Source organism: Zootoca vivipara, chromosome 15, assembly GCF_963506605.1.
Source record: "Zootoca vivipara chromosome 15, rZooViv1.1, whole genome shotgun sequence".
NCBI lineage: Eukaryota > Metazoa > Chordata > Lepidosauria > Squamata > Lacertidae > Zootoca > Zootoca vivipara.
Window position 1 is genome coordinate 25,609,886 of NC_083290.1, and position 26,835 is coordinate 25,636,720.

Below are 26,835 nucleotides of genomic sequence, written 5' to 3' on the forward strand. Positions count from 1 at the left end.
TTTTTCTATGTACCGTAGTTGTGTGTTAGCCTGCTCATCAATAAACAGCCTCTTGTTTGGAGCTTCCAAAATGATTAAACCTGCCTTGTATTAAATAAGCACTGTACTATAAACGCCCAGGACCTTCTCATGCCCCCACCCACCCACAATGTAAACTTCTGGTAAAACACTCCCTTGGAGCCTCTCCCAGGGGATCTTGGGAATTGTAGGGAGCCATCATAAAAGTTAGCAGGGTCTGGCAGACTGCCATTCTAATTTGAGTCCTGCATATGAATACAGTTAGCTTCTTAGCAAGACAATGTGCTGAACAGGTAGTTGGACTGGGTGATGGCTAAGGTCCCTTTTTACAATTCTGTATTCCATGGTTTCCACCAGCTGTACCAGACATCATACTGCTGGAACAGGGTGGCCCTGGCTAAAAAAATATGGTATAACTTTATGCTTGCTTCATGTCACTCCTTCTTCTCTGGTGGGGAGTGGGGTGCCCTTTTATGGTTCGCCTCAGGGGCCAAAATGTATTGTGCCGTCCCTGTGTGAAACATTATATGGTACACCACCTTGAATGTTGTGTATAGTTTTGGTCACTGCATTTTAAGGGTATTGATAGGACTGTAAAGGTGCAGAAATGTGCAGGAAAATGGAGACATTTCCCTTTGGGGAACAGTAAACAATGTTTGGTGCTTTTTAGTTTAGAAAAAAAAGTCAAGTATGATTCAGGTTTATAAAACAATACATGATGAGCAGAAAGTGGACAGATATTTTTCCTCTCTCAAAATGTTAGTACTCAATGGGGTCACGCAATGAAGCTGAATGGTGGGAGACTCAGGACAGTGCCAAAGTGGGGCAACAGATGCCAGGGACATCAACGGAAGGTGAACATCATAAGATTAAGGATGGATAGAAGAGAGTCTTCTGTCAGTGTGGTGTAGTGGTTAAGAGCAGTGGACTCGTAATCTGGTGAACTGGGTTTGATTCCCCGCTCCTCCACATGCAGCTGCTGGGTGACCTTGGGCTAGTCACACTTCTCTGAAGTCTCTCAGCCTCACTCACCTCATAGAGTGTTTGTTGTGGGAGAGGAAGGGAAAGGAGATTGTTAGCTGCTTTGAGACTCCTTAGGGTAGTGATAAAGCGGGATATCAAATCCAAACTCCTCCTCTTCTTCTTTGTTCACACAGCAGCAAATAGTTAAACTATGGAATTTGCTTCTGCAAGTTGCAGTGATGGCCACAAACTTGGATGGCTTTACAGAAGATGAGACCATTTCGTGGAAGATAAGGCTGTCCCTGGCAACTAGCCACAATGACTATGTTCTGCCTCCACTGTTGGAGTCAGCCTGCCTCTGAACACTAGTTGCTGGGAATTCCAAGAGGTATCTTGTTGGCCATGGTGGAAAACTGGAAGGGTAGGTTTTTGTCTGATCCACCCAGGCTTAATCCAGGGATTAAAAGCAGTCAAGAGTTAGGCCATCGATCTAAGAACAGGAGATGAGAACAAGAATTAACCCACTGGGCATGGAGATACACAGCCAAATAGACCTATCCCATACTTAGCCATTACTGTGAAATATTTATACCTGGCCAGGGTGATCAAGGGCAAATCAGCACTGAATGGTGGCAGCAAGCGGTGGAGGTTACTCTGGAGATGGAACAAAGGCTATGTACACACCATTATATTTAAAGCACACCTCTTCCCCTAAAGCATGGGTAGGCAAACTAAGGCCCGGGGGCCGGATCCAGCCCAATCACCTTCTAAATCTCCCCCCCCCCGGACGGTCTGGGAATCAGCGTGTTTTTACATAAGTGTGTAATTTATTTATTTATTATTATTTATTTATACCCCGCCCATCTGGCTGGGTTTCCCCCACCACTCTGGGCGGCTTCCAACAAATAGCAAAATACACTAAAATATCACAGATTAAAAACTTCCCTAAACAGGGCTGCCTTTAGGTGTTTTCTAAATGTCAGGTAGTTGTTTATCTCCTTGACCTCCGATGGGAGGGCGTTCCACAGGGCGGGCGCCACTACCGAAAAGGCCCTCTGCCTGGTTCCCTGTAGCTTTGCTTCTTGCTGTGAGGGAACCGCCAGAAGGCCCTCGGCGCTGGATCTGTGTCCGGACTAAATGATGGGGGTGGAGATGCTCCTTCAGGTATACAGGACCGAGGCCGTTTATTTAAGATTTTTGCGGGGCATAAGAATTTGTTCAATTCCCCCCCCCCTAATATAGTCCTGCCCTCCAGAAGGTCCGAGGGACAGTGGACCGGCCCCCTGCTGAAAAAGTTTGCTGACCCCTGCCCTAAAGAATCCTGGGAGTTTCCCCTCATGGAGCTACAATTTCAAGCACCTTAAACTAAAATCATGTGTTTTATACATTCCTGGTGTGCACGCACCCAAAGACACCTGCAGGCTCATAGAGGGGCATCTTCGTGACAATGGCCTCCCAGTCCTCTGAATGGCAGGGTCTAGGTTTTGAGAAGCACCACCTCTCACACTTCCTGCATTCAGAGAAAATAAATTGGGTATTTGTTATGTACTGAGCTGAATCCTAGAACAATAGGATTCAGAATCAGCGGGAGCTACCCAATCCAACTCCAGGTGGAAGTGAATCCGCAACCTGATTGGCCTGCTGGAGCAGCCAATCAGGCGGCTGGCAGAAGTGAATCTGCTACCTGATTGGCCTGTAGGAGCAGCCAATCAGGCTGCAGGCAGAAGTCAATCCATAATATAATTGGCCCACAGGTGTAGCCCTGAAGTAGCCAATCACGCAAGGCCCATTGTGTAAATAATGTATATAAGCAGATGGTTTGGGGAAAAGAGCCATTCGTCTTCTCTTCTCCTCCTTGATGACTATGAGCTGAATAAAGAGCATGAAATTCACTCTTGACTCCGAGTATATTTCACTGGCGACGAAGGTGGGATCCTGCTGAGCTGACCGCCACCACGCACTGCACCGCAGCACCGCCACCTGCTGCACCGCTGCATCGCACCGTGCATCCAGGCTTCAGCTCCAGGACCCAAGGAACCCAGAATGGCAACCGACAGCAGCTTCTCGCCATTCAAACCAGCATCAGGAGACTGGGAAGGGTACGCCGCCCGTTTCAACTTCCTCCTGCAAGCGAAAGAAGTCACCAACGATGCCATGAAGAGGGCGACATTCTTCAGCGTCTGTGGAGAGGAGACGTTTGAAATCGCCCGGGCTCTCCTTGCACCTAGAGATGTCGCTACCGTCTCTTACAAAACAATAATGGAACGGCTGAAGGAGCACTTCTCACCACAGCCCTCGGTGGTAGCTTGCCGAAATGCCTTCTACGCAAAGCGGCAAGCCCCGGGGGAAACCATAACTGGGTTTGTGACCTCCCTCCGCCAAGCCGCCCGGTTATGCAACTTCTCAGAATTGGAGAACATGCTTCGTGACCGCCTCGTCGGTGGCCTGAGGGACGAGATGTTGCAACGACGCCTCTACGCCAAAAAAGACCTCACGTTCCAGATTGCTCTGGAGGAAGCCCTGGCAACCGAAGCCGCCGAGAGGTCAACGCAAGAGGCACGACCGGCCCCGCCATCCCAACCGAGGGTCTACCACGAAGACCTCACCGACGAATCCGAATCTGACAGGGAGGAAGTACACCGAGTACAGCGGCGCACTCAAGCAGCACACACACCACAGCAGCCTCGACGAGAAGGAGGGAACTGTGCAAGCTGCGGGGAGAACCACGAGAGGAGGACCTGTCGTTTCCGCAACGCAGAGTGCAGGCAGTGCAGAAAATTGGGACACATCGCCCGGGTGTGTCGGGCTCGACTCACGCGTCGACAAGCATCAGATGACCGACCCAGGAGCCCCAGGTCACACGGCACCATGCACCAAGGCAACTCGACGGAGATCACGGACTACCAGGTATTCCAGTTGCCCCATCCCAGCACAGAGAAAATTTATATAGAGGTACAGATAGAGGGAGCCCCATGCCGCATGGAGCTGGACACGGGTTCAACTCTATCCATAATCTCGGCCCGAACATTAAGGGAACTGTGCCCTAATGGGGGTCCCAAACTAAGGCCGGCCCCATTCACCCTCCGGGACTTCCAGAAACGTAAGGTCCCTACTATGGGGGTGGGGACCTTCAGGGTGCAATATCGAGGGCGAAAGCAACAATTGGACTTGCTGGTAGTTAAGGGCCCCTACGTTAGCTTACTGGGACTGGCATGGTTTGGACCTCTGGGGCTAGCCGTTACCGGGGTGAACCGCACTAGCTTACAAGTGGACGTGGACGCCATATGCAAAGAGTTTCCAGGGGTTTTCGATGGGGCATTGGGACGATATACAGGACCCCCCATTGCCCTACAGCTGGACCCCGCTGTACGACCCATCAGGCACAAGGCCCGCCGGGTCCCGTTCGCCCTGAAACCCCGCATAGACGAGGAATTGGACCGGCTCGTGGAGCAAGGAGTGCTGGAGCCGGTGCCCAACGCCCCCTGGGAAACTCCAATTGTCACACCCGTCAAGCCTAACGGTTCGGTCCGCATCTGTGCAGACTACAAATGCACCATAAACAAGGCTCTCACGGCCCATGCATACCCAGTGCCAGTGGTCAGCCTTGTCCTCGCCACCCTGGCTGGGTCAAAAATCTTTGGCAAACTGGACTTGGCCCAAGCGTATCAACAGTTGCCTGTGGACGAAGCCACAGCAGAGGCTCAGACGATTGTGACGCACAGAGGGGCATTCAGAGTTAAGCGGCTGCAATTTGGCGTTAGCGTGGCACCAGGCATATTCCAGAATCTAATGGACTCTCTCCTTAAAGGGATTCCTGGCGTCACCCCCTTCTTCGATGATGTACTGATCGCCGGGCCCACACCAGAGGAATTTGAGGACCGCCTCCGCTCCGTCCTGCACCGTTTCCAGACGGCGGGCCTCAAGGTGAAGCGGGAAAAGTGTTTACTGGGAGTGCCGCAGGTGGACTTTCTGGGATTTAAGGTGGACGCAGAAGGGGTCCATCCAACCGGTGACAAGGTACGGGCCATTTGTGAGGCCCCAGCGCCCAAGAGCAAGCCCGAACTTCAGTCATTCTTGGGACTATTGAACTTTTACCATGCCTTCCTTCCCCATAAGGCAGCGGTAGCGGAGCCCCTACACAGACTCCTAGATAAAAGGGCCCCTTGGGTGTGGGGCCAGCGACAAAGGGCCGCATTCCAGGCAGTCAAGGACTTGCTCGTCTCGAACTCGGTCTTGGCACACTTCGACGAGAGGCTGCCAGTGGTGCTGGCATGCGACGCCTCTCCCTATGGCATCGGCGCTGTCCTGGGACACCAACTCCCGGATGGAAGAGAGGTGCCGGTGGCATACTTCTCCCAGACGCTTGCTGCAGCCGAACGAAACTACTCACAGATTGACAAGGAGGGTCTGGCAATCGTGAAGGGCGTAAAAAAATTCCATGATTTCTTGTACGGGCGGCCCTTTACCATAGTGACTGACCACAAGCCGTTGCTTGGCCTGTTTGCCCCCGAGAAGCAGACCCCCCAAGTGTTGTCTCCACGTGTCCTCAGGTGGTCAATTTTCCTTGCCGGCTACCAGTATGCACTAATCCACCGCCCTGGGAAGGCGATGGGCCACGCAGACGCCCTCAGCAGGCTACCACTACCAGAAACAGGCCCCGACCCAGCGCCTGCGCAAGAGGTTATGACCCTGGAGCTGCTTCCCGACCGACCCATTCAGGCACAAGAAGTTGCGCACCATTCCACAAAAGATAGGGTCATCTCCCGGGTCCTGGACTGGGTGTGGCGAGGATGGCCCAGCAGCAGCCCCGGGCCAGAATTCGCTGGCTACACAAACCGCAAACATGAACTGTCGGCCCACAAGGGGTGCCTGTTATGGGGAAGCAGGGTCGTTGTTCCCCAGCCCCTCCGCAAAAGGGTCCTCACAGCCCTACACGAGACACACCCAGGGGTAGTGAGGATGAAGGCCCTTGCCAGGAGTTATGTGTGGTGGCCGGGGATTGACAGAGAGATAGAGGCCTGGGTCCAACACTGCCAGACCTGCCAAGAATCCCGCCCGGATCCCCCAAGGGCCCCAGTCCAGCCCTGGGAGTCCGCCCGACATCCATGGTCACGCTTGCACGTGGACTTCGCTGGCCCCTTCCAGGGAAAAACATTCTTCATAGTGGTGGATTCCTACACCAAATGGCTGGAGGTCGCACTGGTACCATCCACTTCTACGGCGGCAGCCATCCGGGTACTACGTAAGCTGTTTGCGACCCACGGGCTCCCTGACACCCTCGTCTCGGACAATGGAACCGCATTCACGTCAGAGGAGTTCCAGACCTTCACAGCGCAGAACGCCATCCGCCACATCCGCTCAGCACCATTCCACCCTGCCACCAATGGCCAAGCGGAGCGCATGGTGCGGACCACCAAGGACAGCCTCCGCCGCATGACACAAGGGGACTGGGAATACCGCCTTGCCGCATTTCTTCTAGCACAGCACAGCACCCCAAGCACAACGACGGGCCGGAGCCCAGCTGAATTACTAATGGGCCGGCGCCTTGCAACTAGACTGGACCGACTTCACCCCGACAGAGCTCAGGATGAGGTAGTGGTGGGGAAAGGCAGGAACCCCCGGACATTTGTGGCCCAGGACCCAGTGTATGCAAAGAATTTTGGGGCAGGCCCAGCATGGGTACCCGCCACAGTCACCAAGGTGACCGGTCCCGTGTCGTACGAGGTACTAACGGAAGGGGGGCAATGTTGGCGCCGCCACTGCGACCAGCTACGGCGACGATTCCCAGGAGGAACCCGGGAGGAGAGCGGGACAGAGGGGACCCAAGGGGACAGCAGGGCAGTGAGGCCTGTAGAGCGAGAGGGGTGGGCAGAGGAAGCAGAAGCAGTAGGCACAGAGGGGCGCCCCGAGGCTGGAAGGACACCGGAACCAGAGCTACAACCTAGTGGTTCAGTGGCGCCAGACCAGACAGCCCTGGCACAGCCAGCAGCCTCGGAACACGAGCCAGAACCAGAACCCCTGACCAAGGAACACCCCAGGCCACAACGCACACGGAGGCGGCCAGCAGACCTTGGGGACTACGAATGCAACTTCCCGGGCAGGACTGGAACTTAGAGGGGAGGGGTGTTATGTACTGAGCTGAATCCTAGAACAATAGGATTCAGAATCAGCGGGAGCTACCCAATCCAACTCCAGGTGGAAGTGAATCCGCAACCTGATTGGCCTGCTGGAGCAGCCAATCAGGCGGCTGGCAGAAGTGAATCTGCTACCTGATTGGCCTGTAGGAGCAGCCAATCAGGCTGCAGGCAGAAGTCAATCCATAATATAATTGGCCCACAGGTGTAGCCCTGAAGTAGCCAATCACGCAAGGCCCATTGTGTAAATAATGTATATAAGCAGATGGTTTGGGGAAAAGAGCCATTCGTCTTCTCTTCTCCTCCTTGATGACTATGAGCTGAATAAAGAGCATGAAATTCACTCTTGACTCCGAGTATATTTCACTATTATTCAACAAGAAAGGTTAAGCCTCATGTTCATTATTCATCACATCCCCAATTGCTAAACTCTGATCTTGCAAAGCTTATCTTGTGTTACTGATTGCTAGGAATTCTGGTTTGATCAAGCAGCTAAGCTTCGTGAAGCTTCAGGTGCTCGCTGCTCATGCAGCTGGTTATCATGAGTTTTTAGGGATTTCAGATACAGCAGAATCCACATTGCTTTTCCACTGAAATTTGACAAAGTGTTAACAAAACAAAAAGCTATTTCCTGCAACATGATATGCCATGTGTTGTGCTGCATTCGATCAGAACATGAAAAAGACGCTGGACTTGTGTAAACAACTTGCTCTTTACACCACCATCCCATAATATAACCCAGCTCCTGACAGCTGCAGTTCGCTACCAAAGCAAACATGAACCATTTGACTATTCATCAAGTAGATGGTTTTATCTGAAAGATAATGTTATTGAGCACAAATTGGCAAATGCCCCCTTTTACTTATAGATCTGAAATTCTGCATAGAAGAATTTGAATTCTGAGATGCTGCCAAATTTTGAATGTGAGCATTTCATTTCAGTCCTTTTTTTTAAGAGAGAGAGAGAATAAGGCAAGGAGCAAGAGCCTTCCCCTTGCTTTCTTATGCAAAATTTATAAAGTTTTTTTTTTAAAAAAAAGTATAACAATAAATTATACAAGAAATGAAAGAGAAGAAATCTAACTAAAATTAGAACAAAAATTAAAAGTTTTGATTACAGGTAGGTAGCCGTGTTGGTCTGGATCGAAGTAAAATAAAAAAATTCCTTCAGTAGCACCTTAAAGACCAACTAAGTTTTTATTTTGGTATGAGCTTTCGTGTGCATGCACACTTCTTCAGTTTCTTTGAGAAACTCCCTTTGGAAGAGACTTCTAAAAATTGAATGATGTTGTTAATAGTTAAAGGTAAGGACTCAGGTAACTGGGCTTCTATGCTATAGTGTACTTAGCAGAATCAGCCCTTACAGGGGGGGGGGTGTATCTTGGATAGCCAATCGTCTGTGGAACATTTAGTTCAAAAAGGGTCTCTTTAAGCAGTTACAACTGCTGAATAGCAATTCTAAGAATAATCTAAGCAAACAGTTTTGAACAGGTCCCATCATCTTTAAGCATTCAAGCACTTGAGGAATTTTATGTTAGAACACTCTACAGCAAAAGCATTAAATTTTTTTATCAGTAAAAGAACACCTCATTTATTTTATTTTTATTTTCCCCTCCCCTGCTTCTTTCTTCTGAAGTATATCCTTTTGGTCCAGTGAAAGAGCCTTTTCATGGTGTTCCTCGCCGGCCATGCAAATTGCATCTAAACAGACATCAAAGGATTTGCATGTACGCAAATCCCAGGCAAGCCATTTCAGAGGCATTGCCCCAAATTGTGGAGAAGGCCATTTCCGTCTGGCTCAGAATCAAGCTTGACCAGGAACACCCCTTTGCAGGGGCTTCATTTGCAGATCGGAGCTCATGAAGGTTGATCATCCCGCCGTGAAGTCCTGTCGAATACAGAGGTGGAAGTGATCCCTCTTCGCCATGGAAACGGGTAGGTGTCATCGACGGCACACTCTCTTGATGAAAGTCGTGTGATGGTGGTTACACAAAAGATCAATTATTGACAATTGAAAACATACATATTTATGTACTCATTTCTATAGACACAAGACAGAAAATGGGGCCCCAGACTGGGGTGATGCCTGTGAATGACAGGTCCATGGTGAAGGTGGGAGGCTGATCATTTCATTCCTAACAGGGTAGCCTCAGGCAAGATACTAGCCCTCAGGCTTAGTCCTTCAAGAGCAGTATGATAATGATGCCAATCTTTCTACAGGGTTGTTGTAGGGATTACTAAGATAATGGTACATTTTGGACAAATGCACGGTGGCTTAATAAGCTGAGATGTCCACTTTTGCCTATGCATGCAGTCCATTTTCTTCTGTCTCTGCAGCCTGAACTAAACGTGGACATCTTCAATTAAACAGTGTTTCCTCTTTTGTCCAAACTAGGAAACTGATTACCAACTTCAAGATTTTAAACCATGGTTTGAGATCCTGTCTTGTCCTAACCATAGTTTCTTTATCTGAAAAAAGTGAGAAACTGTGGTTAGGTGTAAATTTCTGCAGTTCATTCAGGTACAACACAAAGAGAGGAGAGGAGAGGAGAGGCCATGTGTGTAAGCAAAAGATTCCTGTCTGGACATTTCAGCTTATTAAGCCAATGTGTGGTTGTTTGAAATGCAGCCAATATACTTTGTGAAGCATTTGAAAATATGTTATGTAAATTCTACCTAGTATTTATTTATTTAGCAAAATTTATATGCTGTTTGATTGTAACAAAACCTCTAAGTGATTTAGAAGAATAAAACATTATCATTATCAAGAAAAGGCAATCACTGAACATTTGGCAGACTGGAACCCACTAACTATGCACACAGGTTTATAACAAAATCTGACACATTAATCTTCTGTTTCAGGGGGAGGAGATGGAACTGGGGGAAACTTAATGTTTTGTTCATATTTTGTTGAAAATCAATAAAAATCTTTTATAAGAGAAAATTAAAAGACAATCAAAACCAGGTATTAAAAATATTCAAAAGATAATTAAAATCAACACCAATATAAAGATTGATTAAAGCATGTGTGATATTTTCTACATGTTTAGGTTGCCTAAACAAAAATGTTTTAAGCAGGTGCCAAAAAGAAGAAAGCGAAGGTGCCTGATTTCAGTAGGCAGGGAATTTCAGAGTGTAGCTGTTGCCACACTAAAAGATCAATTTCTTACCAGTGTGGAACAATTATTATTTGGCACCAGTAACAGTCCCAGTTCAGCGGATCAAAGTGGCTGAGTGGGCATATATGGAGTAAGGCAATCCTGCAAATAAATGGTCACCTTCTTGATAGTTTAGTTGGTTAGAGCATGGTGCTGATAACACCAAGGTCACAGGTTTGATCCCCATATGGGATTGCTGAATATTCCTGCTTTGAACTAGATGATCCTCGGGGTCCCTTCCAATTCTACAATTCTGTGATTCTGGTCTTTTGTGCCAACTAGGAGTAGGTGGTGGCGATTACCTGACCTCCTATTACCAACATTGCCATGGCTCATCAGGTGGAGAAGGGATGAGGTTGCAGTGGTGCTAATGCACCTGCAGAGGCATTGGATTTACTCTGCTGCGTGTTTGCACTGTGCCAATTTCGGTAAGCTCAGCTGCGCCACTGACTACTACTGGTACCGACCTTGTACATATTACAAGAATCTTATTAGATTACTCTGGGCTCACACTGGGCACTCAACACAACAACAAGATGCTTCTGGGGGAGTGCTTAATGTGGGATTGGCACTCCTTGTGCATGCAACTTTTTTTGCAGTGATGTGATTGGCATCAAAACACCGGCCATTTTTTATTTTATTTTTTTAAAAATCCTTATGTAATTCTGATTTACTCTTTCTGGGGGATATCCAAGAATTCAAAAACAAAACAAAACAAATCCCTCTGTTGCTAAAAAAAACCTGATCGAAACATTTCAGTGACTCATTTACAAATCAAACCCTCATCTGGAATCATCCTTTGACTCCAGTTATTAGCTTAGGGTGGCAGCAGCATTGACCAAGTCTGAGGTTCCGGGCATTTGGTGTCTACAAATATATGCTTGCCTTTCCTAGGTATTGGTGCCAGAAGCTACCTATGCTATAAAAGGAAAAGTAACATTTATTCCCAGTTTTTATATATAAACAGGGATTCCCCCGCCCCCCAAGCTCCAGCCCCTCTCAGACGGGCACCATTGCCATTCTAAGAGAACAAGGGAAAAGTTCGTGGTGAGCTCCAGCACGTCTTTTTCTAGAAAAAATAACAGTGAATATAGCATATAGCAGAGAAAAAAGGAGAACAATTCAAACATATCTTTTTCAAATCCATAAACCTTTGCCAACTTGGGGTCTTGAGATATTTTGGACTATGACTCCCATCAGCCCCAAGCAGCGTGGTCATTCTAGCCAGGGCTGATGGGAATTGTAGTCCAAGATGGCTGGAGGGTACCATGTTGGGGAAGGCTGCTTTAGCTTAAAGAACAAGCCATTTAAATCTCTGAATAGTATTGGTGGTATTAGGGTAGATGAACCTTGTGCCTAAGGCTGTGTTCCAACGTATATAAACACATAATGGAACACTAAACATTAAAAAACTTCCCAATACAGGGCTGCCTTCAGACATCTTCTAAAGGTTGTACATAGTTACTTATCTCCTTGGCTCAGGGGTCACATAACTCCATACCCTGCAACATTTCTCTGATGAAAATAGGGATGTCCTAAGCAAAAGCAGGACATTCCAGGATTGAATCAGAAACCAGGGAAGCTTCTGTAAATCCGTGACTGTCCCTGGAAAATAGGGACACTTGAAAGGTCTGACAGCCTAAGTGGGAAATGGAAGAAAGTTAGAAACAAGATGGTCAGCTTCTTTTTATTGTAGATTATCTCTGGGCTCATCCATACCTCCACCTAATGTGAGCTTTGAACCCCTGGTACCTCCTTTAATTTACCCTCATCTGTGCGATGTTCTCCTCTAAATCCTTCTGTCCCAAACTTTCTCCTGCTTAAAGCTGCAGATTCCCTATATGCAATCAAAGTAGCTCTCCTATTTGGATTTTCAAAGCAAAGGGAGACTCTGGATTTAAGGAGAAAGAACAGGGCAACAGTAGTTGGAGGAGAATGCCGCACGGATGATGAAGAGGAATTAAACAAGGACCAAGGGGTTCACAATCCACATTCAGCCAAGGTATGGATAGGCCCCCATTCTTGGGGGGGGGGGGAGAGGAGGAGTTTCTGTTGAAGCTCCATCCCTTCCGAGAAAATCTAATCTGGCTGTCGCAATCCAGGTGAAACAAAAGCTCCAAATGCAAACCGACAAAAGGTCCGAATTTTGGAACAGCAAACCAGCACTGGAAAAGATCAAACAATTCCCCCGTAGGGCATTAATGTTTGTTTTAGCTCAGGAAATGCTCATCTTTTTTTGTTTTCCAAAGGATTAAGCAGAGCATCACGCTCCCACCTGTAACATTTGACTAAAAGCTCTCCCCAGCCTGATGCAGGCTTCCATCACAGGTGCAGGTTCTTTCCATGGGCAGATCCCAATGGGGCAAATGAAAGAAAGGAGATCCTGCCTCATTATTCTGGGCTGGGATGGGCACTCTGAAAAAGGTCAAAAACATACAAACAAATAAATAGCCGGTTTAAAGGCATGACTCAGAGACATAATGAAGTGAACAATGGGCATTTTTACGAGTGCGAAACGAAATCCTTTGTTGCAAAGGGCTGGCACACGGTTCTCTGCACAAGGGGCAGTTGTTTGTAGGAAGAGGATGCACCACTTAGCCAAGCTGAATGTTCTATTCATAGCACTAGAAATCACAGACATCCAATGAAGCCGAATGTTGGAGGATTCAGGGCAGACAAAAGAAAACCCTTCTTCACACAGTGGAACTCACTCCCACAAGAGGGTACCGACAGCCACCAAACTGGAGGGCTTTAAAAGAGGGTTGGGCGAATTCTATGGCTACTAGCCACAATCGCCAGAGGTGGCTGGAAACTGCAGGAGGGCTGTATGCTCTTGTGCTCAGGGTTGCTTAAGGGTTTCCCATGGGCACCTGGTTGGCCATTGTGAGAACAGGATGCTGAACTAAAAGAGTTCTGGCCTGCTCCAGTGGGCTCTTTTATTATTATTACTATTAAGGGGGTAAAGGGGACCCCTGACCATTAGGTCCTGTCGTGACCGACTCTGGGGTTGCAGGCTCATCTCGCATTATTGGCCGAGGGAGCCGGCGTATAGCTTCCAGGTCATGTGGCCAGCATGACAAAGCCACTTCTGGCGAACCAGAGCAGCACACGGAAACGCCGTTTACCTTCCTGCTGTAGCGGTTCCTATTTATCTACTTGCATTTTGACGTGCTTTCGAACTGCTAGGTTGGCAGGAGCTGGGACCGAGCAACGGGAGCTCACTCCGTCACAGGGATTCGAACCGCTGACCTTCTGATCAGCAAGCCCTAGGCTCAGTGGTTTAACCCACAGCGCCACCTGGGTCCCTTAGTATTTATTAAATTTGTACACTGCCCTATAACCGTCAGTCTCAGGGTGGTTCACAAGACAATTGTGACAGTATACAATGCCCAAAATACATAAAACAAAGCACAAGATACATAATAAAAATAATCAAAACAAAAAGGCAGGCTCTTATCATGTTCATATTAGTTTCTGACTCCCACTGTTTTAACAATAGCTACAAGAAAAGGCACCCCCTCTGAATTAGGTTGTTGAAGCAAAGAAAGTTTATGGGGGAACCAGGACTAAATTAGTGTGTGAAAGGACCATGAGATGAGTTCTGGTCCTGAAAGCAAATTGCTGGGCTAAGTATGTGCACAGAGTATGGATGGGGGAGAAATCCAATATTGTTTGCATTTTAAAGAGAACCTGCTAATTTAATCTCAGATCCATACATGAACCAAAACACAGCTATCCTCTGATAGCTGCAGTTGTCCAACCAGTGTGTGCAAAAATGCATATAACAAGGGAACCGTATGCATAAAAATATGTGCTTTGTGAAAACAATGTACCAAAGTACATTATATTAGGGGAAATAGTGGTAAAATGTGTATATTAGCCAAAACTGTACATCGGATGTTTATCGGAGAAAATTCACACTAAAAATTCTGACAAATTTTCAGAAGGACTTTAAAAAAATGCAAATTGCTGCAGACATGTAAAGAACTAAATTTAAGAATGCAAAAAAGGGAAACCAAAACTGACGGACTCCTCTATCCCTACATGTGCTTTCTTTGGGGAAAAGGCTGTGCTGGCTGCAGCTTTTGGAGCTGTAGTGCAAAACATCTGTAGGGCACCAGTTTTTGTTGAAGGCTGCATTGATCTATGCCCTTCAGTCCACCAAAACCCATCAGGCTTCACCCCCTGTTACCAAAACCATCCAGGCTTTGTCCCTGTCCCTGTCCTTTGATCAGGGAGTGGTGTCTACAGCGTTGCCTTGTTTTATCCTCACAATAACCCTGCAAAGTAGACTGGACTACCTAGTGAGTAACCTGGCTGAGTAGTGGAGAACATGTGGTCCTCCTCACTGATTAAGCATTGGGCACAGAATGAAGTCCCTTTTGGGTGTCCTCTTCCCCGCTCATGCTTCTTTCTTTGGTTCAGTCCCTGCAGACTACGGCAAGCGGGTTTACCAAGGAGTCCGGGTCAAGCACACGGTGAAGGACCTGCTGGCTGAGAAGCGTTCAAGGCAGACCAGCAGCTCACGGCTGAACGTAAGTGCATGTTGAAAAGTGCAGTGTGATCTGGAGCAAGGATGATGAATTGTAGGCCTGGAAGCCAAATGCAACCTCTCTATCCGGCCCTCAGGACTCTCCCCAGGCCCCTAGGCCACGCCCCACACTGGCCCTGCACCCTTTTGCCCTTCTTGAGTGCATTTGCTTGGATGGATGAAGGATGGGGAGATGGAGGTGTGTGTGTCTTGCAGGGTTGCAGAAACCTCTGACTTATGGTAGGCATGGCTGGAATGTAACCAGGTAAAAGTCACATCCATTGCTGTGAATCTGGCCTCACCCATGTCAAGGCTCTTCCCAGACAAAGGAATGCATGCACACAGCAGACAGTTAAGTATTTATTGTCAAAGATAACACTTCTGCAGCTCTGCAGACCTACGTACACCAATCTAACAGCTAGGCAGCTATTTCCAGGTCCATGCTCCATGGAGCAGTTGCATCAACAGGTGAACACTCCCCCTTAACCAGTTTATGTATCTCCCCCCGATGGGCTGCACACACGCAAGCAGAGACTGTGCCTGCGTGGAAACTTCATCTGCTCATCCCTTTTCATTTCCCTGCTGGTTCTGGGAGACAGGGGTGCAGGAGAGGGTGGGGAAGCACCTGGCCTTTCATTTGCCTGACCTGCCTCTTCCTCCAACCCATCCCGTGCTCCATCCTCCAGCTCTGAAGCTTTCCCTGCCTCTGATTCTTGCCTCCTGGCTAGTACAGGTCCCCACAAACCATTGCATCCCTCCAGCTAGCCCCGCCCTTGGTGTGCACTCATCAGCGTCTTGCTGGTCCCTGATATCCTTGGAAGTCTGAAAGAGGTATATACTGAAAGCAGATCTCAAAAAGCGCACTAATGCCAAAAGCTGGGTAATGATCAGTGCTGGTCTGCCTGCAAACCAGCAAAAGCCACAGAACAAAGTTGAAACCTCTTTGGCTCTTTAGAATTGCCCTTTGCAGACTCTGGATCACATGTGTTCCCCAGATGTTCTCCAAAAGCTCAGAGATTCCCCACAAATCTGAAATCTGTATTTGATGTTCAATGGTATTTGATTTCAGCATTTGACAGTTGAAGTATGGCAGCATTTGACAGCCGACATGCGGTGGTGTTTCATACTTTACATTGATGGATGTCTCATACTTAATTTTGATGTTTCATACTTGATACTGATGGCACAAATGGCATTTAGTCATCTGGCATAATGCAATGGCATACAGAGTGTGACAGGGTGTGATAGCCAATGTGCAGCGGCATTTAGTATATGAACACCTCTTGTTGTTGTTTAGTCGTTTAGTCGTGTCCAACTCTTCATGACCCCATGGACCAGAGCACACCAGGCACTCCTGTCTTCCACTGCCTCCCGCAGTTTGGTCAGACTCATGTTCGTAGCTTCGAGAACACTGTCCAACCATCTCATCCTTTGTTGTCCCCTTCTCCTTGTGCCCTCCATCTTTCTCAGCACCAGGGTCTTTTCCAGGGAGTTTTCGCTTCTCATGATGTGGCCAAAGTATTGGAGTATGACCACCTCTTAGGCAATTTCATATTTGAGGGCTGACAAAACAACGATGAGTTGCCAGCAAAGCCACATGTCTTTCAAGTCTTGGGTAAAAATTCACCTTTGAAAACGTGAAGAGGATTTATAGATATACAGATCCAAAATCCGAATGACAAAAGCAAGCTTAGAAGTTAGAACTACCCTGCAAGGTAGGTCTCCACATTTTGCAGATGTGGAACTGAGGTTAGGAATGTCAGGGAATTTGGAAGGAGTATAACCGTATACATTGTTCAGCCTGGACACTGAGGTCCAGCTCGGAGGGCCTTCTGGCAGTTCCCTCATTGTGAGAAGTGAGGTTACAGGGAAAGCTGGCAGAGGGCCTTCTTGGTAGTAGTGCCTGCCCTGTGAAACGCCCTCTCATCAGATGTTGAGGAAATAAACAACTCTCTGACTTTTAGAAGACATCTGAAGTTTTTAAATTATGATGTTTTACTGTGTTTGATTATTTTTAATTTGCTGGAAGCTGCCCAGAGTGGCTGGGGCAACCCGGTCAGATGCGCAGCATATAAATAATAAATTATTATTATTATTATTATTATTATTATTAATAGAGGAAATTGCCAAAGTTTGCTTATTGGGCACATGTCTGGAGCAGAAATACCATACTTTTCTGTGTATAAGACTATGGTTTTTTTTTACTCTAAAATAATGTTCAAAATCTGGGCTCGTCTTATACACGGATAGTATCTCCCTCCATTTTCTTAAATCAGAGTCCCCCAAAATAGGGGGCGTCTTATACATGGGGGCATCTTATAGATGGAAAAATATGGTAAATCCATAATGTTATCAGTATTACTGTTGCTGTTGATTTCAGTTTGATAAACTACGTAATTGATTACATACCCCCATTTGCATTATGCTTCCTTTGCATAGGAATGAACAGGGTGGAATAATGTTAATGGAAACATAATTTACGCAATTAATCATCTCAGTTATGTATATTCACCACAGGGGGCAGTGAGGTGAATAGAGTGGTTCTTGGTGGCAGGTGAACTGTGGCTGAAGGGAAACAGTGCTGCATATGATGGATACAGGGCAAGACAGAAAACAATGCCTTCTTCCATCCCTAGCTGAGGCTGAGAGAATAACAGCTTGCCTAAGGATGCTGAGTGGGTGGCTGTAGGGCATCAGCAAACAGCGAACCAAAGACCTCTTGGTTCACAGCCAGATCTGCCTCTCAGAGTCAATACACTCCAGCAGCTATCAATGGGCCCATTCAACCCAATCCAAAAGCTACAGTGTGGGAACAAACTTCCTTGTTTGCACAGAGCCGAGGCGGCACTCTGGTCAGTCTCGCAACGGTGTTGTCACAGTTGTCACAAAACAGATACTATAACCCTGAAAGCAAACAGCAGGTGAGTGGGGATGATTCGGCCAGCTGATGAGGAAGCTTTCTTTGGAACTGATATTCTGTGCAACGAAAACTCTGATTTGCCAAAGCAAAGCAAAATAACAAAAACAAAACTTTTCATGGGCAGATGATTCTAGACCTGTCTGTGGAGAAAGAGGGTGGAGTCCAGCAGATGGCCTCTTGTCTAAATGAACCATCAACACTGTAGGGATTTTGAAGGCCTGGCTCTTACCTGACAATCATGAGAGGCACAATTTGCATGGTGATGATATATACGCTGTTTGCATTTTTGATTTCCCAGGAGGGTGGACAAGGGCTTAATGTGTGCCTTGGATCAACAGGGGTTAGCCAGGGGCAGTGGCATAGCATGTGTTGCCAGCACCTGGAGCAAGGCAAGTATCCTTGGCTCCGCCCGCCAATAGGCTGCAACGGATGGGCAATGGCTTGGCGACCTACCTGAGTGGCAGCCGCAGCACCCTATGAGTGTTGAGTACGGCAGAGAGCGGGATGGGAGATTGGTTGGGAGCGGGTATCTTTCTAAAGCACCATAGCAACCAGCCTTTTCCCAGATCCTCTCCTCTGTCCGCCCACAGAGAGCCAGTGTGGTGTAGTGGTTAAGAGGGGTAGACTCGTAATCTGGTGAACCGGGTTCGTGTCCCCCTGCAGCTGCTGGGTGACCTTGAGCTAGTCACATTTCTCTGAAGTCTCTCAGCCTCACTCACCTCACAGTGTTTGTTGTGGGGGAGGAAGGGAAAGGAGATTGTTAGCTGCTTTGAGATTCTTCTTCTCCATATCTGGCCAGTTCTGCACATCTCTGATTCTGTGCATCTTCTTTTTTTGGAAATGGGACTTGATAGTATAAAACACTGTAAACCCTTAGAGGACAGGCACCTGTTGCCCCTTCATAAGTTTGTAAAGTACCATGTGCCAGCATGCTGCCATATAAAGCAGCAGCAACGACAATATCCTATCGTCTCCTTCCAACTGTAAACTCTGTGGGTGAGTGCCAATTGCCATATAGTTAGGGATGTACCTGTCAAATTTGGTTTCGCATATTTCCAAACTTAAGTTCAGTTTTCCACATCTCCGCACCACTTTGAGAATCTTTTTTACAAGGTCTTCATGAAAACCCACCAGCATTTCAGTGCAAAAATTCTCCTAATACACACACAAACACCTTTGTATGCATTTTTGCCTAATACACACATTTTTGCAAAGTGATTTCCCCAAATATAAAGCATTTTTGTATGTTATCTCCCCCAGCATATGTATTTTTTGGCACATCCCCCCCCGAGACATTTTTGTACACATTACTAGGCTGGAGAACAGCATTGCGACATTTGGAGAATTGTGAATTCTCAAGGATGGCTGCATTTTCGTTCACCTATTGATTTAGGAAGTGCAAATTTGGAGGATTTGCCTCAAAATGCAAACTTAATTGAATCCCCCACCTTTCTCCACTCGTAGCCAAAACAGGGGAAAGCAAGAGGAATGTACCAGCATGTTCAGGAGAACCCAGAAATCTGCAGTTCTAAAAATAAAAGAGGGAAAAAGCTAAAGGTCAAACAAACAAACAAACAAGCCCAAAAGGGAGACAGCATGGCCAGTGGCCACAGAATGCTGTCTGTCTGTATGGGGAATGAAGGAAGAAAATGGGGGATGGAATGGAGTTTCCTGAAAGAGGATATGGTTTCCCAGCTGGAATCCTGAACGGCAGCATTCAAGTCAGCAACATTCTATTGCAGACCTCTACCTGTCTACCTATTCATTCTTTTTATGTTACGTTCTTATGATGTTTTAACTGTACATTGCCATGATATTTTTCTTATGAGTAGGGCTCTTTTTTCCAGCCAGAACTCACTGGAACTGAGTTCTGTCACCTCTTTGGGGCATTCCGGCACCTTTGTAGTGTTGCAGTGGCAGGAGAAGAAAATAAGCCCCTCCCCCCTTTTAAGGTCCTCTCTCTAAAAGCTCAACAACTTGGGTTGGCTGTTACCCCGTTCCACCTCTTTTTTCTAGGAAAAAAGCCCTGATTATAAGTTACCATTTTGTAAATATTCTTATAAAATAAACAACACTTACTGTGCAGCCATTTGTGCTAGAATATCCAATACATCACCAAATGCAAACCAGTAATAATAATAAATATTTCTAGAATTTGGAAATGCTCCTTTTTAAACAGGGCGATTCCAGACTCTCAATATTTTCAGATGGGATTCAATCACATACCAGCAAACTGAGGTTGTGCGGTTTTACCTTACAGGGAGGTTTTGTGCAACAAACCCACTTCCCCAAAAGATCAGACTTGTTCTGCAAAAAGGTGACACAGCAAGGCACTGGAAAGTGTGGGAGAACACTTGCCTTGACACAACTGCACATGATCTTTAAGAATTCTTGGAGAATAGGTGGGATCCTGGCAGTCTGCAGGTGGGCAAATGTTGTCCACATCTTCAAAATGGGGGAGAAGACCTAGGTAACTACCAACTGATGAGCTTGGCATCGATACTAGGAAAGGTCCTAGAACAGATAATTCAACATTAGGTCTGTGTAGCACTGTGTAGCACTTAGAAAAGGATGCTGTGATTACTAAGATGCAGAATGAGTTTCTCAAAAACAAGTCATGCCAGATGAATACAAGCTTGGTGGATCAGAGGAATACTGTGTTGATGTATTGTATCTTGGTATCAAAGCATCTTGATTTCAGTAAGCCTTTTGACAAAGTCCCCCTTGGTATTCTTGCAGAGAAGCTGGTAAAATGTGGACTGGATGAGATAACTGTTAGGTGGATTTGTAGCTGGTTGAATGACTGGACCCACCACTGCCAGTGATTTTGAGGAGTCATTTGCTCCAGGCATCCCTGCCCCACTGCTGGAGGTCTCTATATCTATCTTAGGGAGCTTGTCTTGCTGAAGAGCTCCTGCCAGCCAGAGCCAATAATACTCAGCTAGGTGGATCAATGTTTTGAGTTGGTGGAAGGCAGCTTGGTAGGTAACCTAACAAGCCCCTCAGAGCGATTATGTGAATCGGTTTTTCCAAAACAATCCCTGGAAAGGTGTCAGCTTCGAGTTGCTAATGGAATATTGCATCACTTCCCCCCTGCCCTGTGGTCTGTAACTATGGCAAGATCCAATGAGCTTATTTCCATGGAAGAGCACATGGCCAGGTGGGAAGCTGAGCGTTGTTAACCCGAAGGAAGTCTTGACACTGGCAAATTTTAATTCAAATCCAAACCTCTAAATTTGGTTGCTTGCCATGTCAGGAACTTCCTATTTGCACTATGCAAACTGGAAGGCGGTTCAAGGCCAATGGGAGCACTTCCTACTCTCTGCAATAGTCTTGTTCTTAGTGGAGGATGGAGGTTTGGGTGGGAATGAAGTGGCCCAGTTTGTATTGAGAGAAGGTAGCCCTCTCACACGTCAGCCTTTGCAAACCTAGTAGTGCCTTCCAGATGTTTTTGGACTGCAACTCCCACCAGCTGCAGCTACCTGGGCCACCAGGTTGGCATAGTTTTGTCCTGCATCATTGCCTTGTCGCTAAGCTTATGCTAGCACTTCATGCTTGCTTCACTGGCCTCAGAATTTCACCAGGATTCCCAAGGTATTGCCAAGTCGAACCTGGTAAACGTGAGAGGGAAATTATTAAGATTTCAACACCTTACTCTTTTTCCTTTCAGGGAAGTCTTGCCACAACACAGTCGTCATTTGTCCCACTGGCAGGTGGGTATATTCCTTCCTCTAAAGAGCCCATGGGGACATAGATGGGTTGTGCTGATTTGTCTTTCTTGAAACAACTCAGTGACCATGAGATGGCATAGATGTGTGTGTGTGTGTGTGTGTGTGTGTGTGTGTGTGTGTGTGTGTGAGAGAGAGAGAGAGAGAGAGAGAGAGAGAGAGAGAGAGAGAGAGAGAGAGAGAGAGAGAGAGAGAGAGAGAGACTGAGATGGTGAAATATCTCAAAAAAAATCTCCTGGTCACGATTAGTGGGAGAGAAATAACTTTAAAGGCAATGCTAAGGAAGGGAAAGAGAAGGGTTAAAGTGATAGAGTTGATTTCTAAAGAAGCAAGATGGACCATAGAGAAATCTGTAGCTTGCGCAATTTAGGAACTGACTATAGGGTATTCAACTAAGTTTTACTCAGAGTAAAAAGGTAAAGGTACCCCTGACCATTAGGTCCAGTCACGGATGACTCTGGGGTTGCACGCTCATCTCGCTCTATAGACCAAGGGAGCCAGTGTTTGTCCGCAGCTTCTGGGTCATGTGGCCAGCATGACTAAGCCACTTCTGGCAAACCAGAGCAGTGCACGGAAACGCCATTTACCTTCCTGCCGGAGCAGTACCTGTTTGTCTACTTGCACTTTGATGTGCTTTCGAACAGCTAGGTGGGCAGGAGCTGGGACTGAACAACGGGAGCTCACCCCGTCGTGGGAATTTGAACCACTGACCTTCCGATCGGCTAGCTCTAGGCTCAATGGTTTAGACCACAGCGCCACCCACGTCCCCTTTACTCAAAGTAGATCTATTTAAATTAATGGACCGAACTTAGTCATGCTCATTAATGGCAACTTGAGTAAAACATAGCTGAATGCTGCCCAGAGCAATACAGGCAAGAATTGGCCACAACAGCTGTGCAATAGGCCATTGACCTGTGGATAATTGTATGGCTATTCAACTGAGTTTAGGGGGTCTAAAGCAAACTGGAAATTCTGAACTATGGGCAGGGTGGGAAACCATTAAAGCTGAAAGCATTAGATCGGGGATGTTTTGAGCAGACGCTCTGTGAAAAATGAGTGAGCAAAGTGTGGCTAATTCATAATAAATGTGCAGTGTGGAAGCAGCCAGAGTGTTTCTTCGTTCACAACTACTGTTTTTACCTCTATGCAAATGCAATCAATTGTTCATCTCAACCTTAATACAATTAATCAGCTGTGATTACTTTAACGGGACGGCAGCTCAACCGTTAGTGTGTGTAATGATATGCTGTGTCTATCCCCACTTCAACTCACTCCCTGTTGGCTTCTGGTGCTATGGTAACTGATTTCTCCACTGCCAATAGGTTCTTCTGCTATGTCTGGTTACTATGGCATCCGAAGATCTCTAATGGCAGATGTGGATTTACAAAACAATAAGCAGATCTCAAGTGACATCTACACTTCCTCCCTCATAGCAAAGCCATTTGCGTATGAATCACCGGCAGTTCAGGGATATCCTTCACTTCTAGACACCCATTTCATTGACCAATATGCTGACCACCGAACTGCATCCGTCACCTCTGGAGCCTCGTCCCTCTTTAGTGCCTCGTCGCCACTGACATCGGTCATGCCATCCTTCCCAAGCGACTCGGCACATTTTTTAAGTGTAAGTACATAAGATAAAACACACTAGACCCGTGAAGCTGGATTGAGCCCAAAGGCCCATCTAGTCCAGCCTCCTGTTCTCACAGTGGCCAGCCTGATGCCTCTGGGGAACCCACAAGCAGGACTTGAGTGCAACAGTCTGCTCCCCACTTGAGATTCCCAGCAACTGTGTGAAGAAGAGTTTGGATTTGATATCCTGCTTTATCACTGCCCTAAGGAGTCTCAAAGCCAATCTAGCTACCGCATTTTGGATTAGTTGTAGTTTCTGGGTCACCTTCAAAGGTAGCCCCATGTACAGCACATTGCAGTAGTCTATCTAGTCACCATTCTGTTCTCACAGGGGCCAACCAGATTATGGGAAGCCCTTGCGCAGGACCCTGATGTGTCCCTGCAACAGTTAACTCGCTCTCACGTATGCACACACAAAAAAATAAACGGAGACTATCTAGGGAAGGCCTTATCATGCCTCCCTGCCCAAGCTGCTACCTGTAACTCTGTAGGGAGGTTTGCTTCTTGCACCCCTTTGAAAACTCTAAGCTGTGGGCCGTTTTCTTTCTTGCAGAGAGACTCCTGGGAACAAGCCATGCCCGACAGCCTTGGCCAATCGGATGTGTGTCCTCCCGACTCCCTTCAAGCACCTTCCATCACTACCGGCTGCCTCTCCTCTCATGAGCCGGGAGTTTCTTCCCAGTACAGAAATCCCACCTGGAATTCGCCCATCTCTGGGACTCAATCCTACTCTTTCCATGCTCTGGACGACGTCCACTACGCAGCCGGCTACTCTGCTGCATCTCCCTACCCATTCTCATCTTTTATGTCCACTGTGGCCAGTGACCTGACTCCCAAAATGCTCCAGACCTCTTCAGAGGAGTCTTCAGACACAGCCCCTCTCCCTGACAACAGCTCTCTCTGGCCGAAGGAAGATGGGAGCCCCCTTTGGGGGTCCTACGAATGTCGAAGGACTTACTAAACCAAAGAGACTCATGGCAGAGGGGCAAACATAAGCCCCTTGGGTTTTATTTAAAGAAATGCTTCAAGTTGGAAGGGTTCTGACCATCTTGAGAGAGCCTGTGTGGTGTGGTGGTTGGAGTGTTGGACTATGAACTGAGAGGTTCAAATCCCCACTCAGCCATGAAGCTTGTGGGGTGACCTTTGGCTCGTCGCAATCTCTCAGCCCAACCTACCTCACAGGGTTGTTGTGAGGATAAAATGGAAGAGAACCATGCATGTCACACCGAGTACCTTGGAGGAAAGGTGGGATATAAATGTAATCACTCTAAGAGGTGGGTGGACTTTAGGCTTACGGGATCTGCTTTGGTTTTTGCTGCCAGTATGCCAACTAGGACCCAGTGCAAAATTGTGGCTCAGCTGAGTGAGTATTCTTAAATAACTGAGGAACATGGTGCCCCTGGGCACATGCTGAAGCCAAGAAGACGTGATCAGAATTAGAGCCAAGCCTGCACAAAAGTCCACTCCTGGTTTCCCCCCAAGCATTCTTTTCAGCAACCTGGGGAGATTGTTAGGACAGCTGGGCATCAGAAGGCCTTGCCAATCTACTGCAGATTTCCCAGAGATCTACCTTCTGCCCATCCCTAGACTAAAGCTGCACACACAGAAAAACTCCACACTTATCAACAACCAGCCAATTTAATCCAGATTGTAAGGCACCATCTGCACTACACATTTACAGCAGTATCATAACCATTTTAAGTAAGCTTCCCCTCCCTAAAGAATTTTGGGAAGTGTACAGTAGTTTGTTAAGGGTGCCGAAAGCAATTGGGAGACCTCTGTTCCCCTCAGAGAGCTCCAATTCCCAGAGTTCCCTGGAAAGTGGGATTAGTTGTTGCAGCACAATTCTATGAAGGTTAGCAAACTAAGATATTCAGGAGAGCTCACCCATACATGCCCTTGATGGTGCAAGAGTCTCTGTTCATCACAGGCCTGTTAGCTAGGGTTGTGCAGAAGCAACAATAAAAAAATAAAAATCCAAGAAACTGGAATTATTCTCCACGTCTGCCTTCTCCAACCTACTCTGCCCACCACACTCGTTTGGGAGCCTGTTTGGTGTGATGCTGATATGGAGCAGGCATGACTGAGATCATGCAGGAGATCATCTCTGGATGGATTTGACTCTGCATGAAGAGAAAGAAAGGGGAAATGCAAGATAACTTTGAAACATACACAAGTACCACACTAAGGGATCAAGGGACTAAGGGACTCAATCATATGCTGACAGCTTCGGGTTGTATGATAATAGTTCACTGAGAGGTCTTCTGCAACAAACCCACATCTGCCCAGAAACAGACCTTTCGCAATCAGGAAAGTGGTGGGGGAAAGCACGGCAAAGTGTGGGGTGGCATTTCCTTGATGCTATCTGAAAACAAAGCAGAATAATGTTCAATAAATAGCTGGTGTCGTCCAGCCTTCCCTTCCTGCAAACAAATCAGGGCAAATACTCAAGGAGCGACACCGCAGGAGAAACTGTGGACTTCTTCTGAAAATATTTCCTAGCCACCAGGGGGTGCTGTGCACACACACCTTGAAATCTCTGCCTGCATTTTGCCATCATTCAAAGCATGAAAAGAGCACCAGCCACGCATTGCAGCACTAGTGTAATGACAGCTGCTTTGCTTTGCTCTGTTCTGCTATAAAAAAATCATTTGCATTAGAAAAACAATTTTCTCCCTTTGGGTCATAGAACTTGGAGAAAACCAATAGGTTGCCTCCTGGTCCAGTTCCTTGGGTTTCCGGCCACACTCATAATATGAATCTCCCCAACTTGAACCGTTTGAAAGGATGAATTTTTCAATTTTGGTTCCTTGGTTTAATCTTCCTTAAACATCTCATTTAATTGTCTGTAATGCAACCAACTCTGAAAATGGTCTTTAATTTCATCATACTCTTTTAGTTTCCATTTTCCTTCTTGATCTCTCAATAGATCTCTATATGTAGGCCACTTCCCCTTTTTGCCAAGTGGTTTGAGTAATGAAGCTTCTATTGGTGATAACCACCAAGATGTTTTTGTTCTATTAAATCTTTGTACCTTTCCCACACTTTCATTAATGATTTCCTAATTATATGATTGTAGAATCCTTTATGTACTTTCCCTTTCCCATACCATAAGTATGCATGCCATCCATATCTGTTATCATGTCCTTCCAAATCCAATGCTTCTTCCTTTTCCAGTTTTATCCAGTCCCTAATCCAGACCAAACACGCAGCCTCGTAATATAATTTAAGGTCTGGGAGAGCAAAGCCTCCTCTTTCTTTTGTATCTGTACTTTTGCCATCTTTTGAGGCAATCATCCTTAACCATTACTGGAACATTTTCGGCATCACGTTCCATTTTTATCGCCGCAATTCTTCCTAATAGGAAAAGGTTCATTCTGTTCCGTATTTCTAGATTCCTTTTCATCTCACACCATACTTTTTCATAATTATCTTTATACACATTTATATTTCTTATTTTTAGCCATATCCCTAAATATTTTACTTTTTTATGAATTTCTATCTCAATACTTTGCACCAAAACTTTTTTCTCTTCTTTTAGGATTTTAACTAATAGTTTTATTTCTGTTTAATTTAAATCCTGCCACTTTCCCCAAATTCTTTTCTCCATCACCTTAGGGAGAGAATTTTTTGGATCTTCTACTGTAATTACTAAATTATCAGCAAAGGCTTTCAATTTGAATTTATTCTTCCCAGTTTTTATCCCTATAATCTCTTTCTCTGCTCTTATAATCCTTGCAAGTACTTCTAGG

General features: G+C 46.6%; 2 protein-coding genes across 2 annotated transcripts; both read left to right on the forward strand.

Moving 5' to 3' along the window:
• Positions 1–2,759: 2,759 nt before the first annotated feature.
• Positions 2,760–7,290, forward strand: LOC132591182 (uncharacterized protein K02A2.6-like). Its single transcript, XM_060268376.1, has one exon. It carries the CDS (start codon positions 3,025–3,027, stop codon positions 7,093–7,095), a length of 4,071 nt encoding a protein of 1,356 aa, XP_060124359.1. The 5' UTR covers positions 2,760–3,024; the 3' UTR covers positions 7,096–7,290.
• Positions 7,291–9,039: 1,749 nt separating this feature from the next.
• Positions 9,040–24,044, forward strand: POU2AF2 (POU class 2 homeobox associating factor 2). The gene is made up of 5 exons (XM_035140011.2): positions 9,040–9,049; positions 14,698–14,807; positions 21,394–21,436; positions 22,774–23,075; positions 23,637–24,044. The coding sequence occupies exons 1-5, from the start codon at positions 9,040–9,042 to the stop codon at positions 24,042–24,044; spliced, it is 873 nt and encodes a 290-aa protein (XP_034995902.2).
• Positions 24,045–26,835: the final 2,791 nt, after the last annotated feature.

Bases quoted from the DNA above. Each gene is read 5' to 3' on its own strand.
- LOC132591182 (XM_060268376.1), top strand. From the start codon at position 3,025: ATGGCAACCGACAGCAGCTTCTCGCCATTCAAACCAGCATCAGGAGAC.
- POU2AF2 (XM_035140011.2), top strand. The intron at 21,437-22,773 runs GTGGGTATATTC...CACTGCCAATAG, and splicing joins GTCATTTGTCCCACTGGCAG to GTTCTTCTGCTATGTCTGGT. The intron at 23,076-23,636 runs GTAAGTACATAA...TCTTTCTTGCAG, and splicing joins ACTCGGCACATTTTTTAAGT to AGAGACTCCTGGGAACAAGC.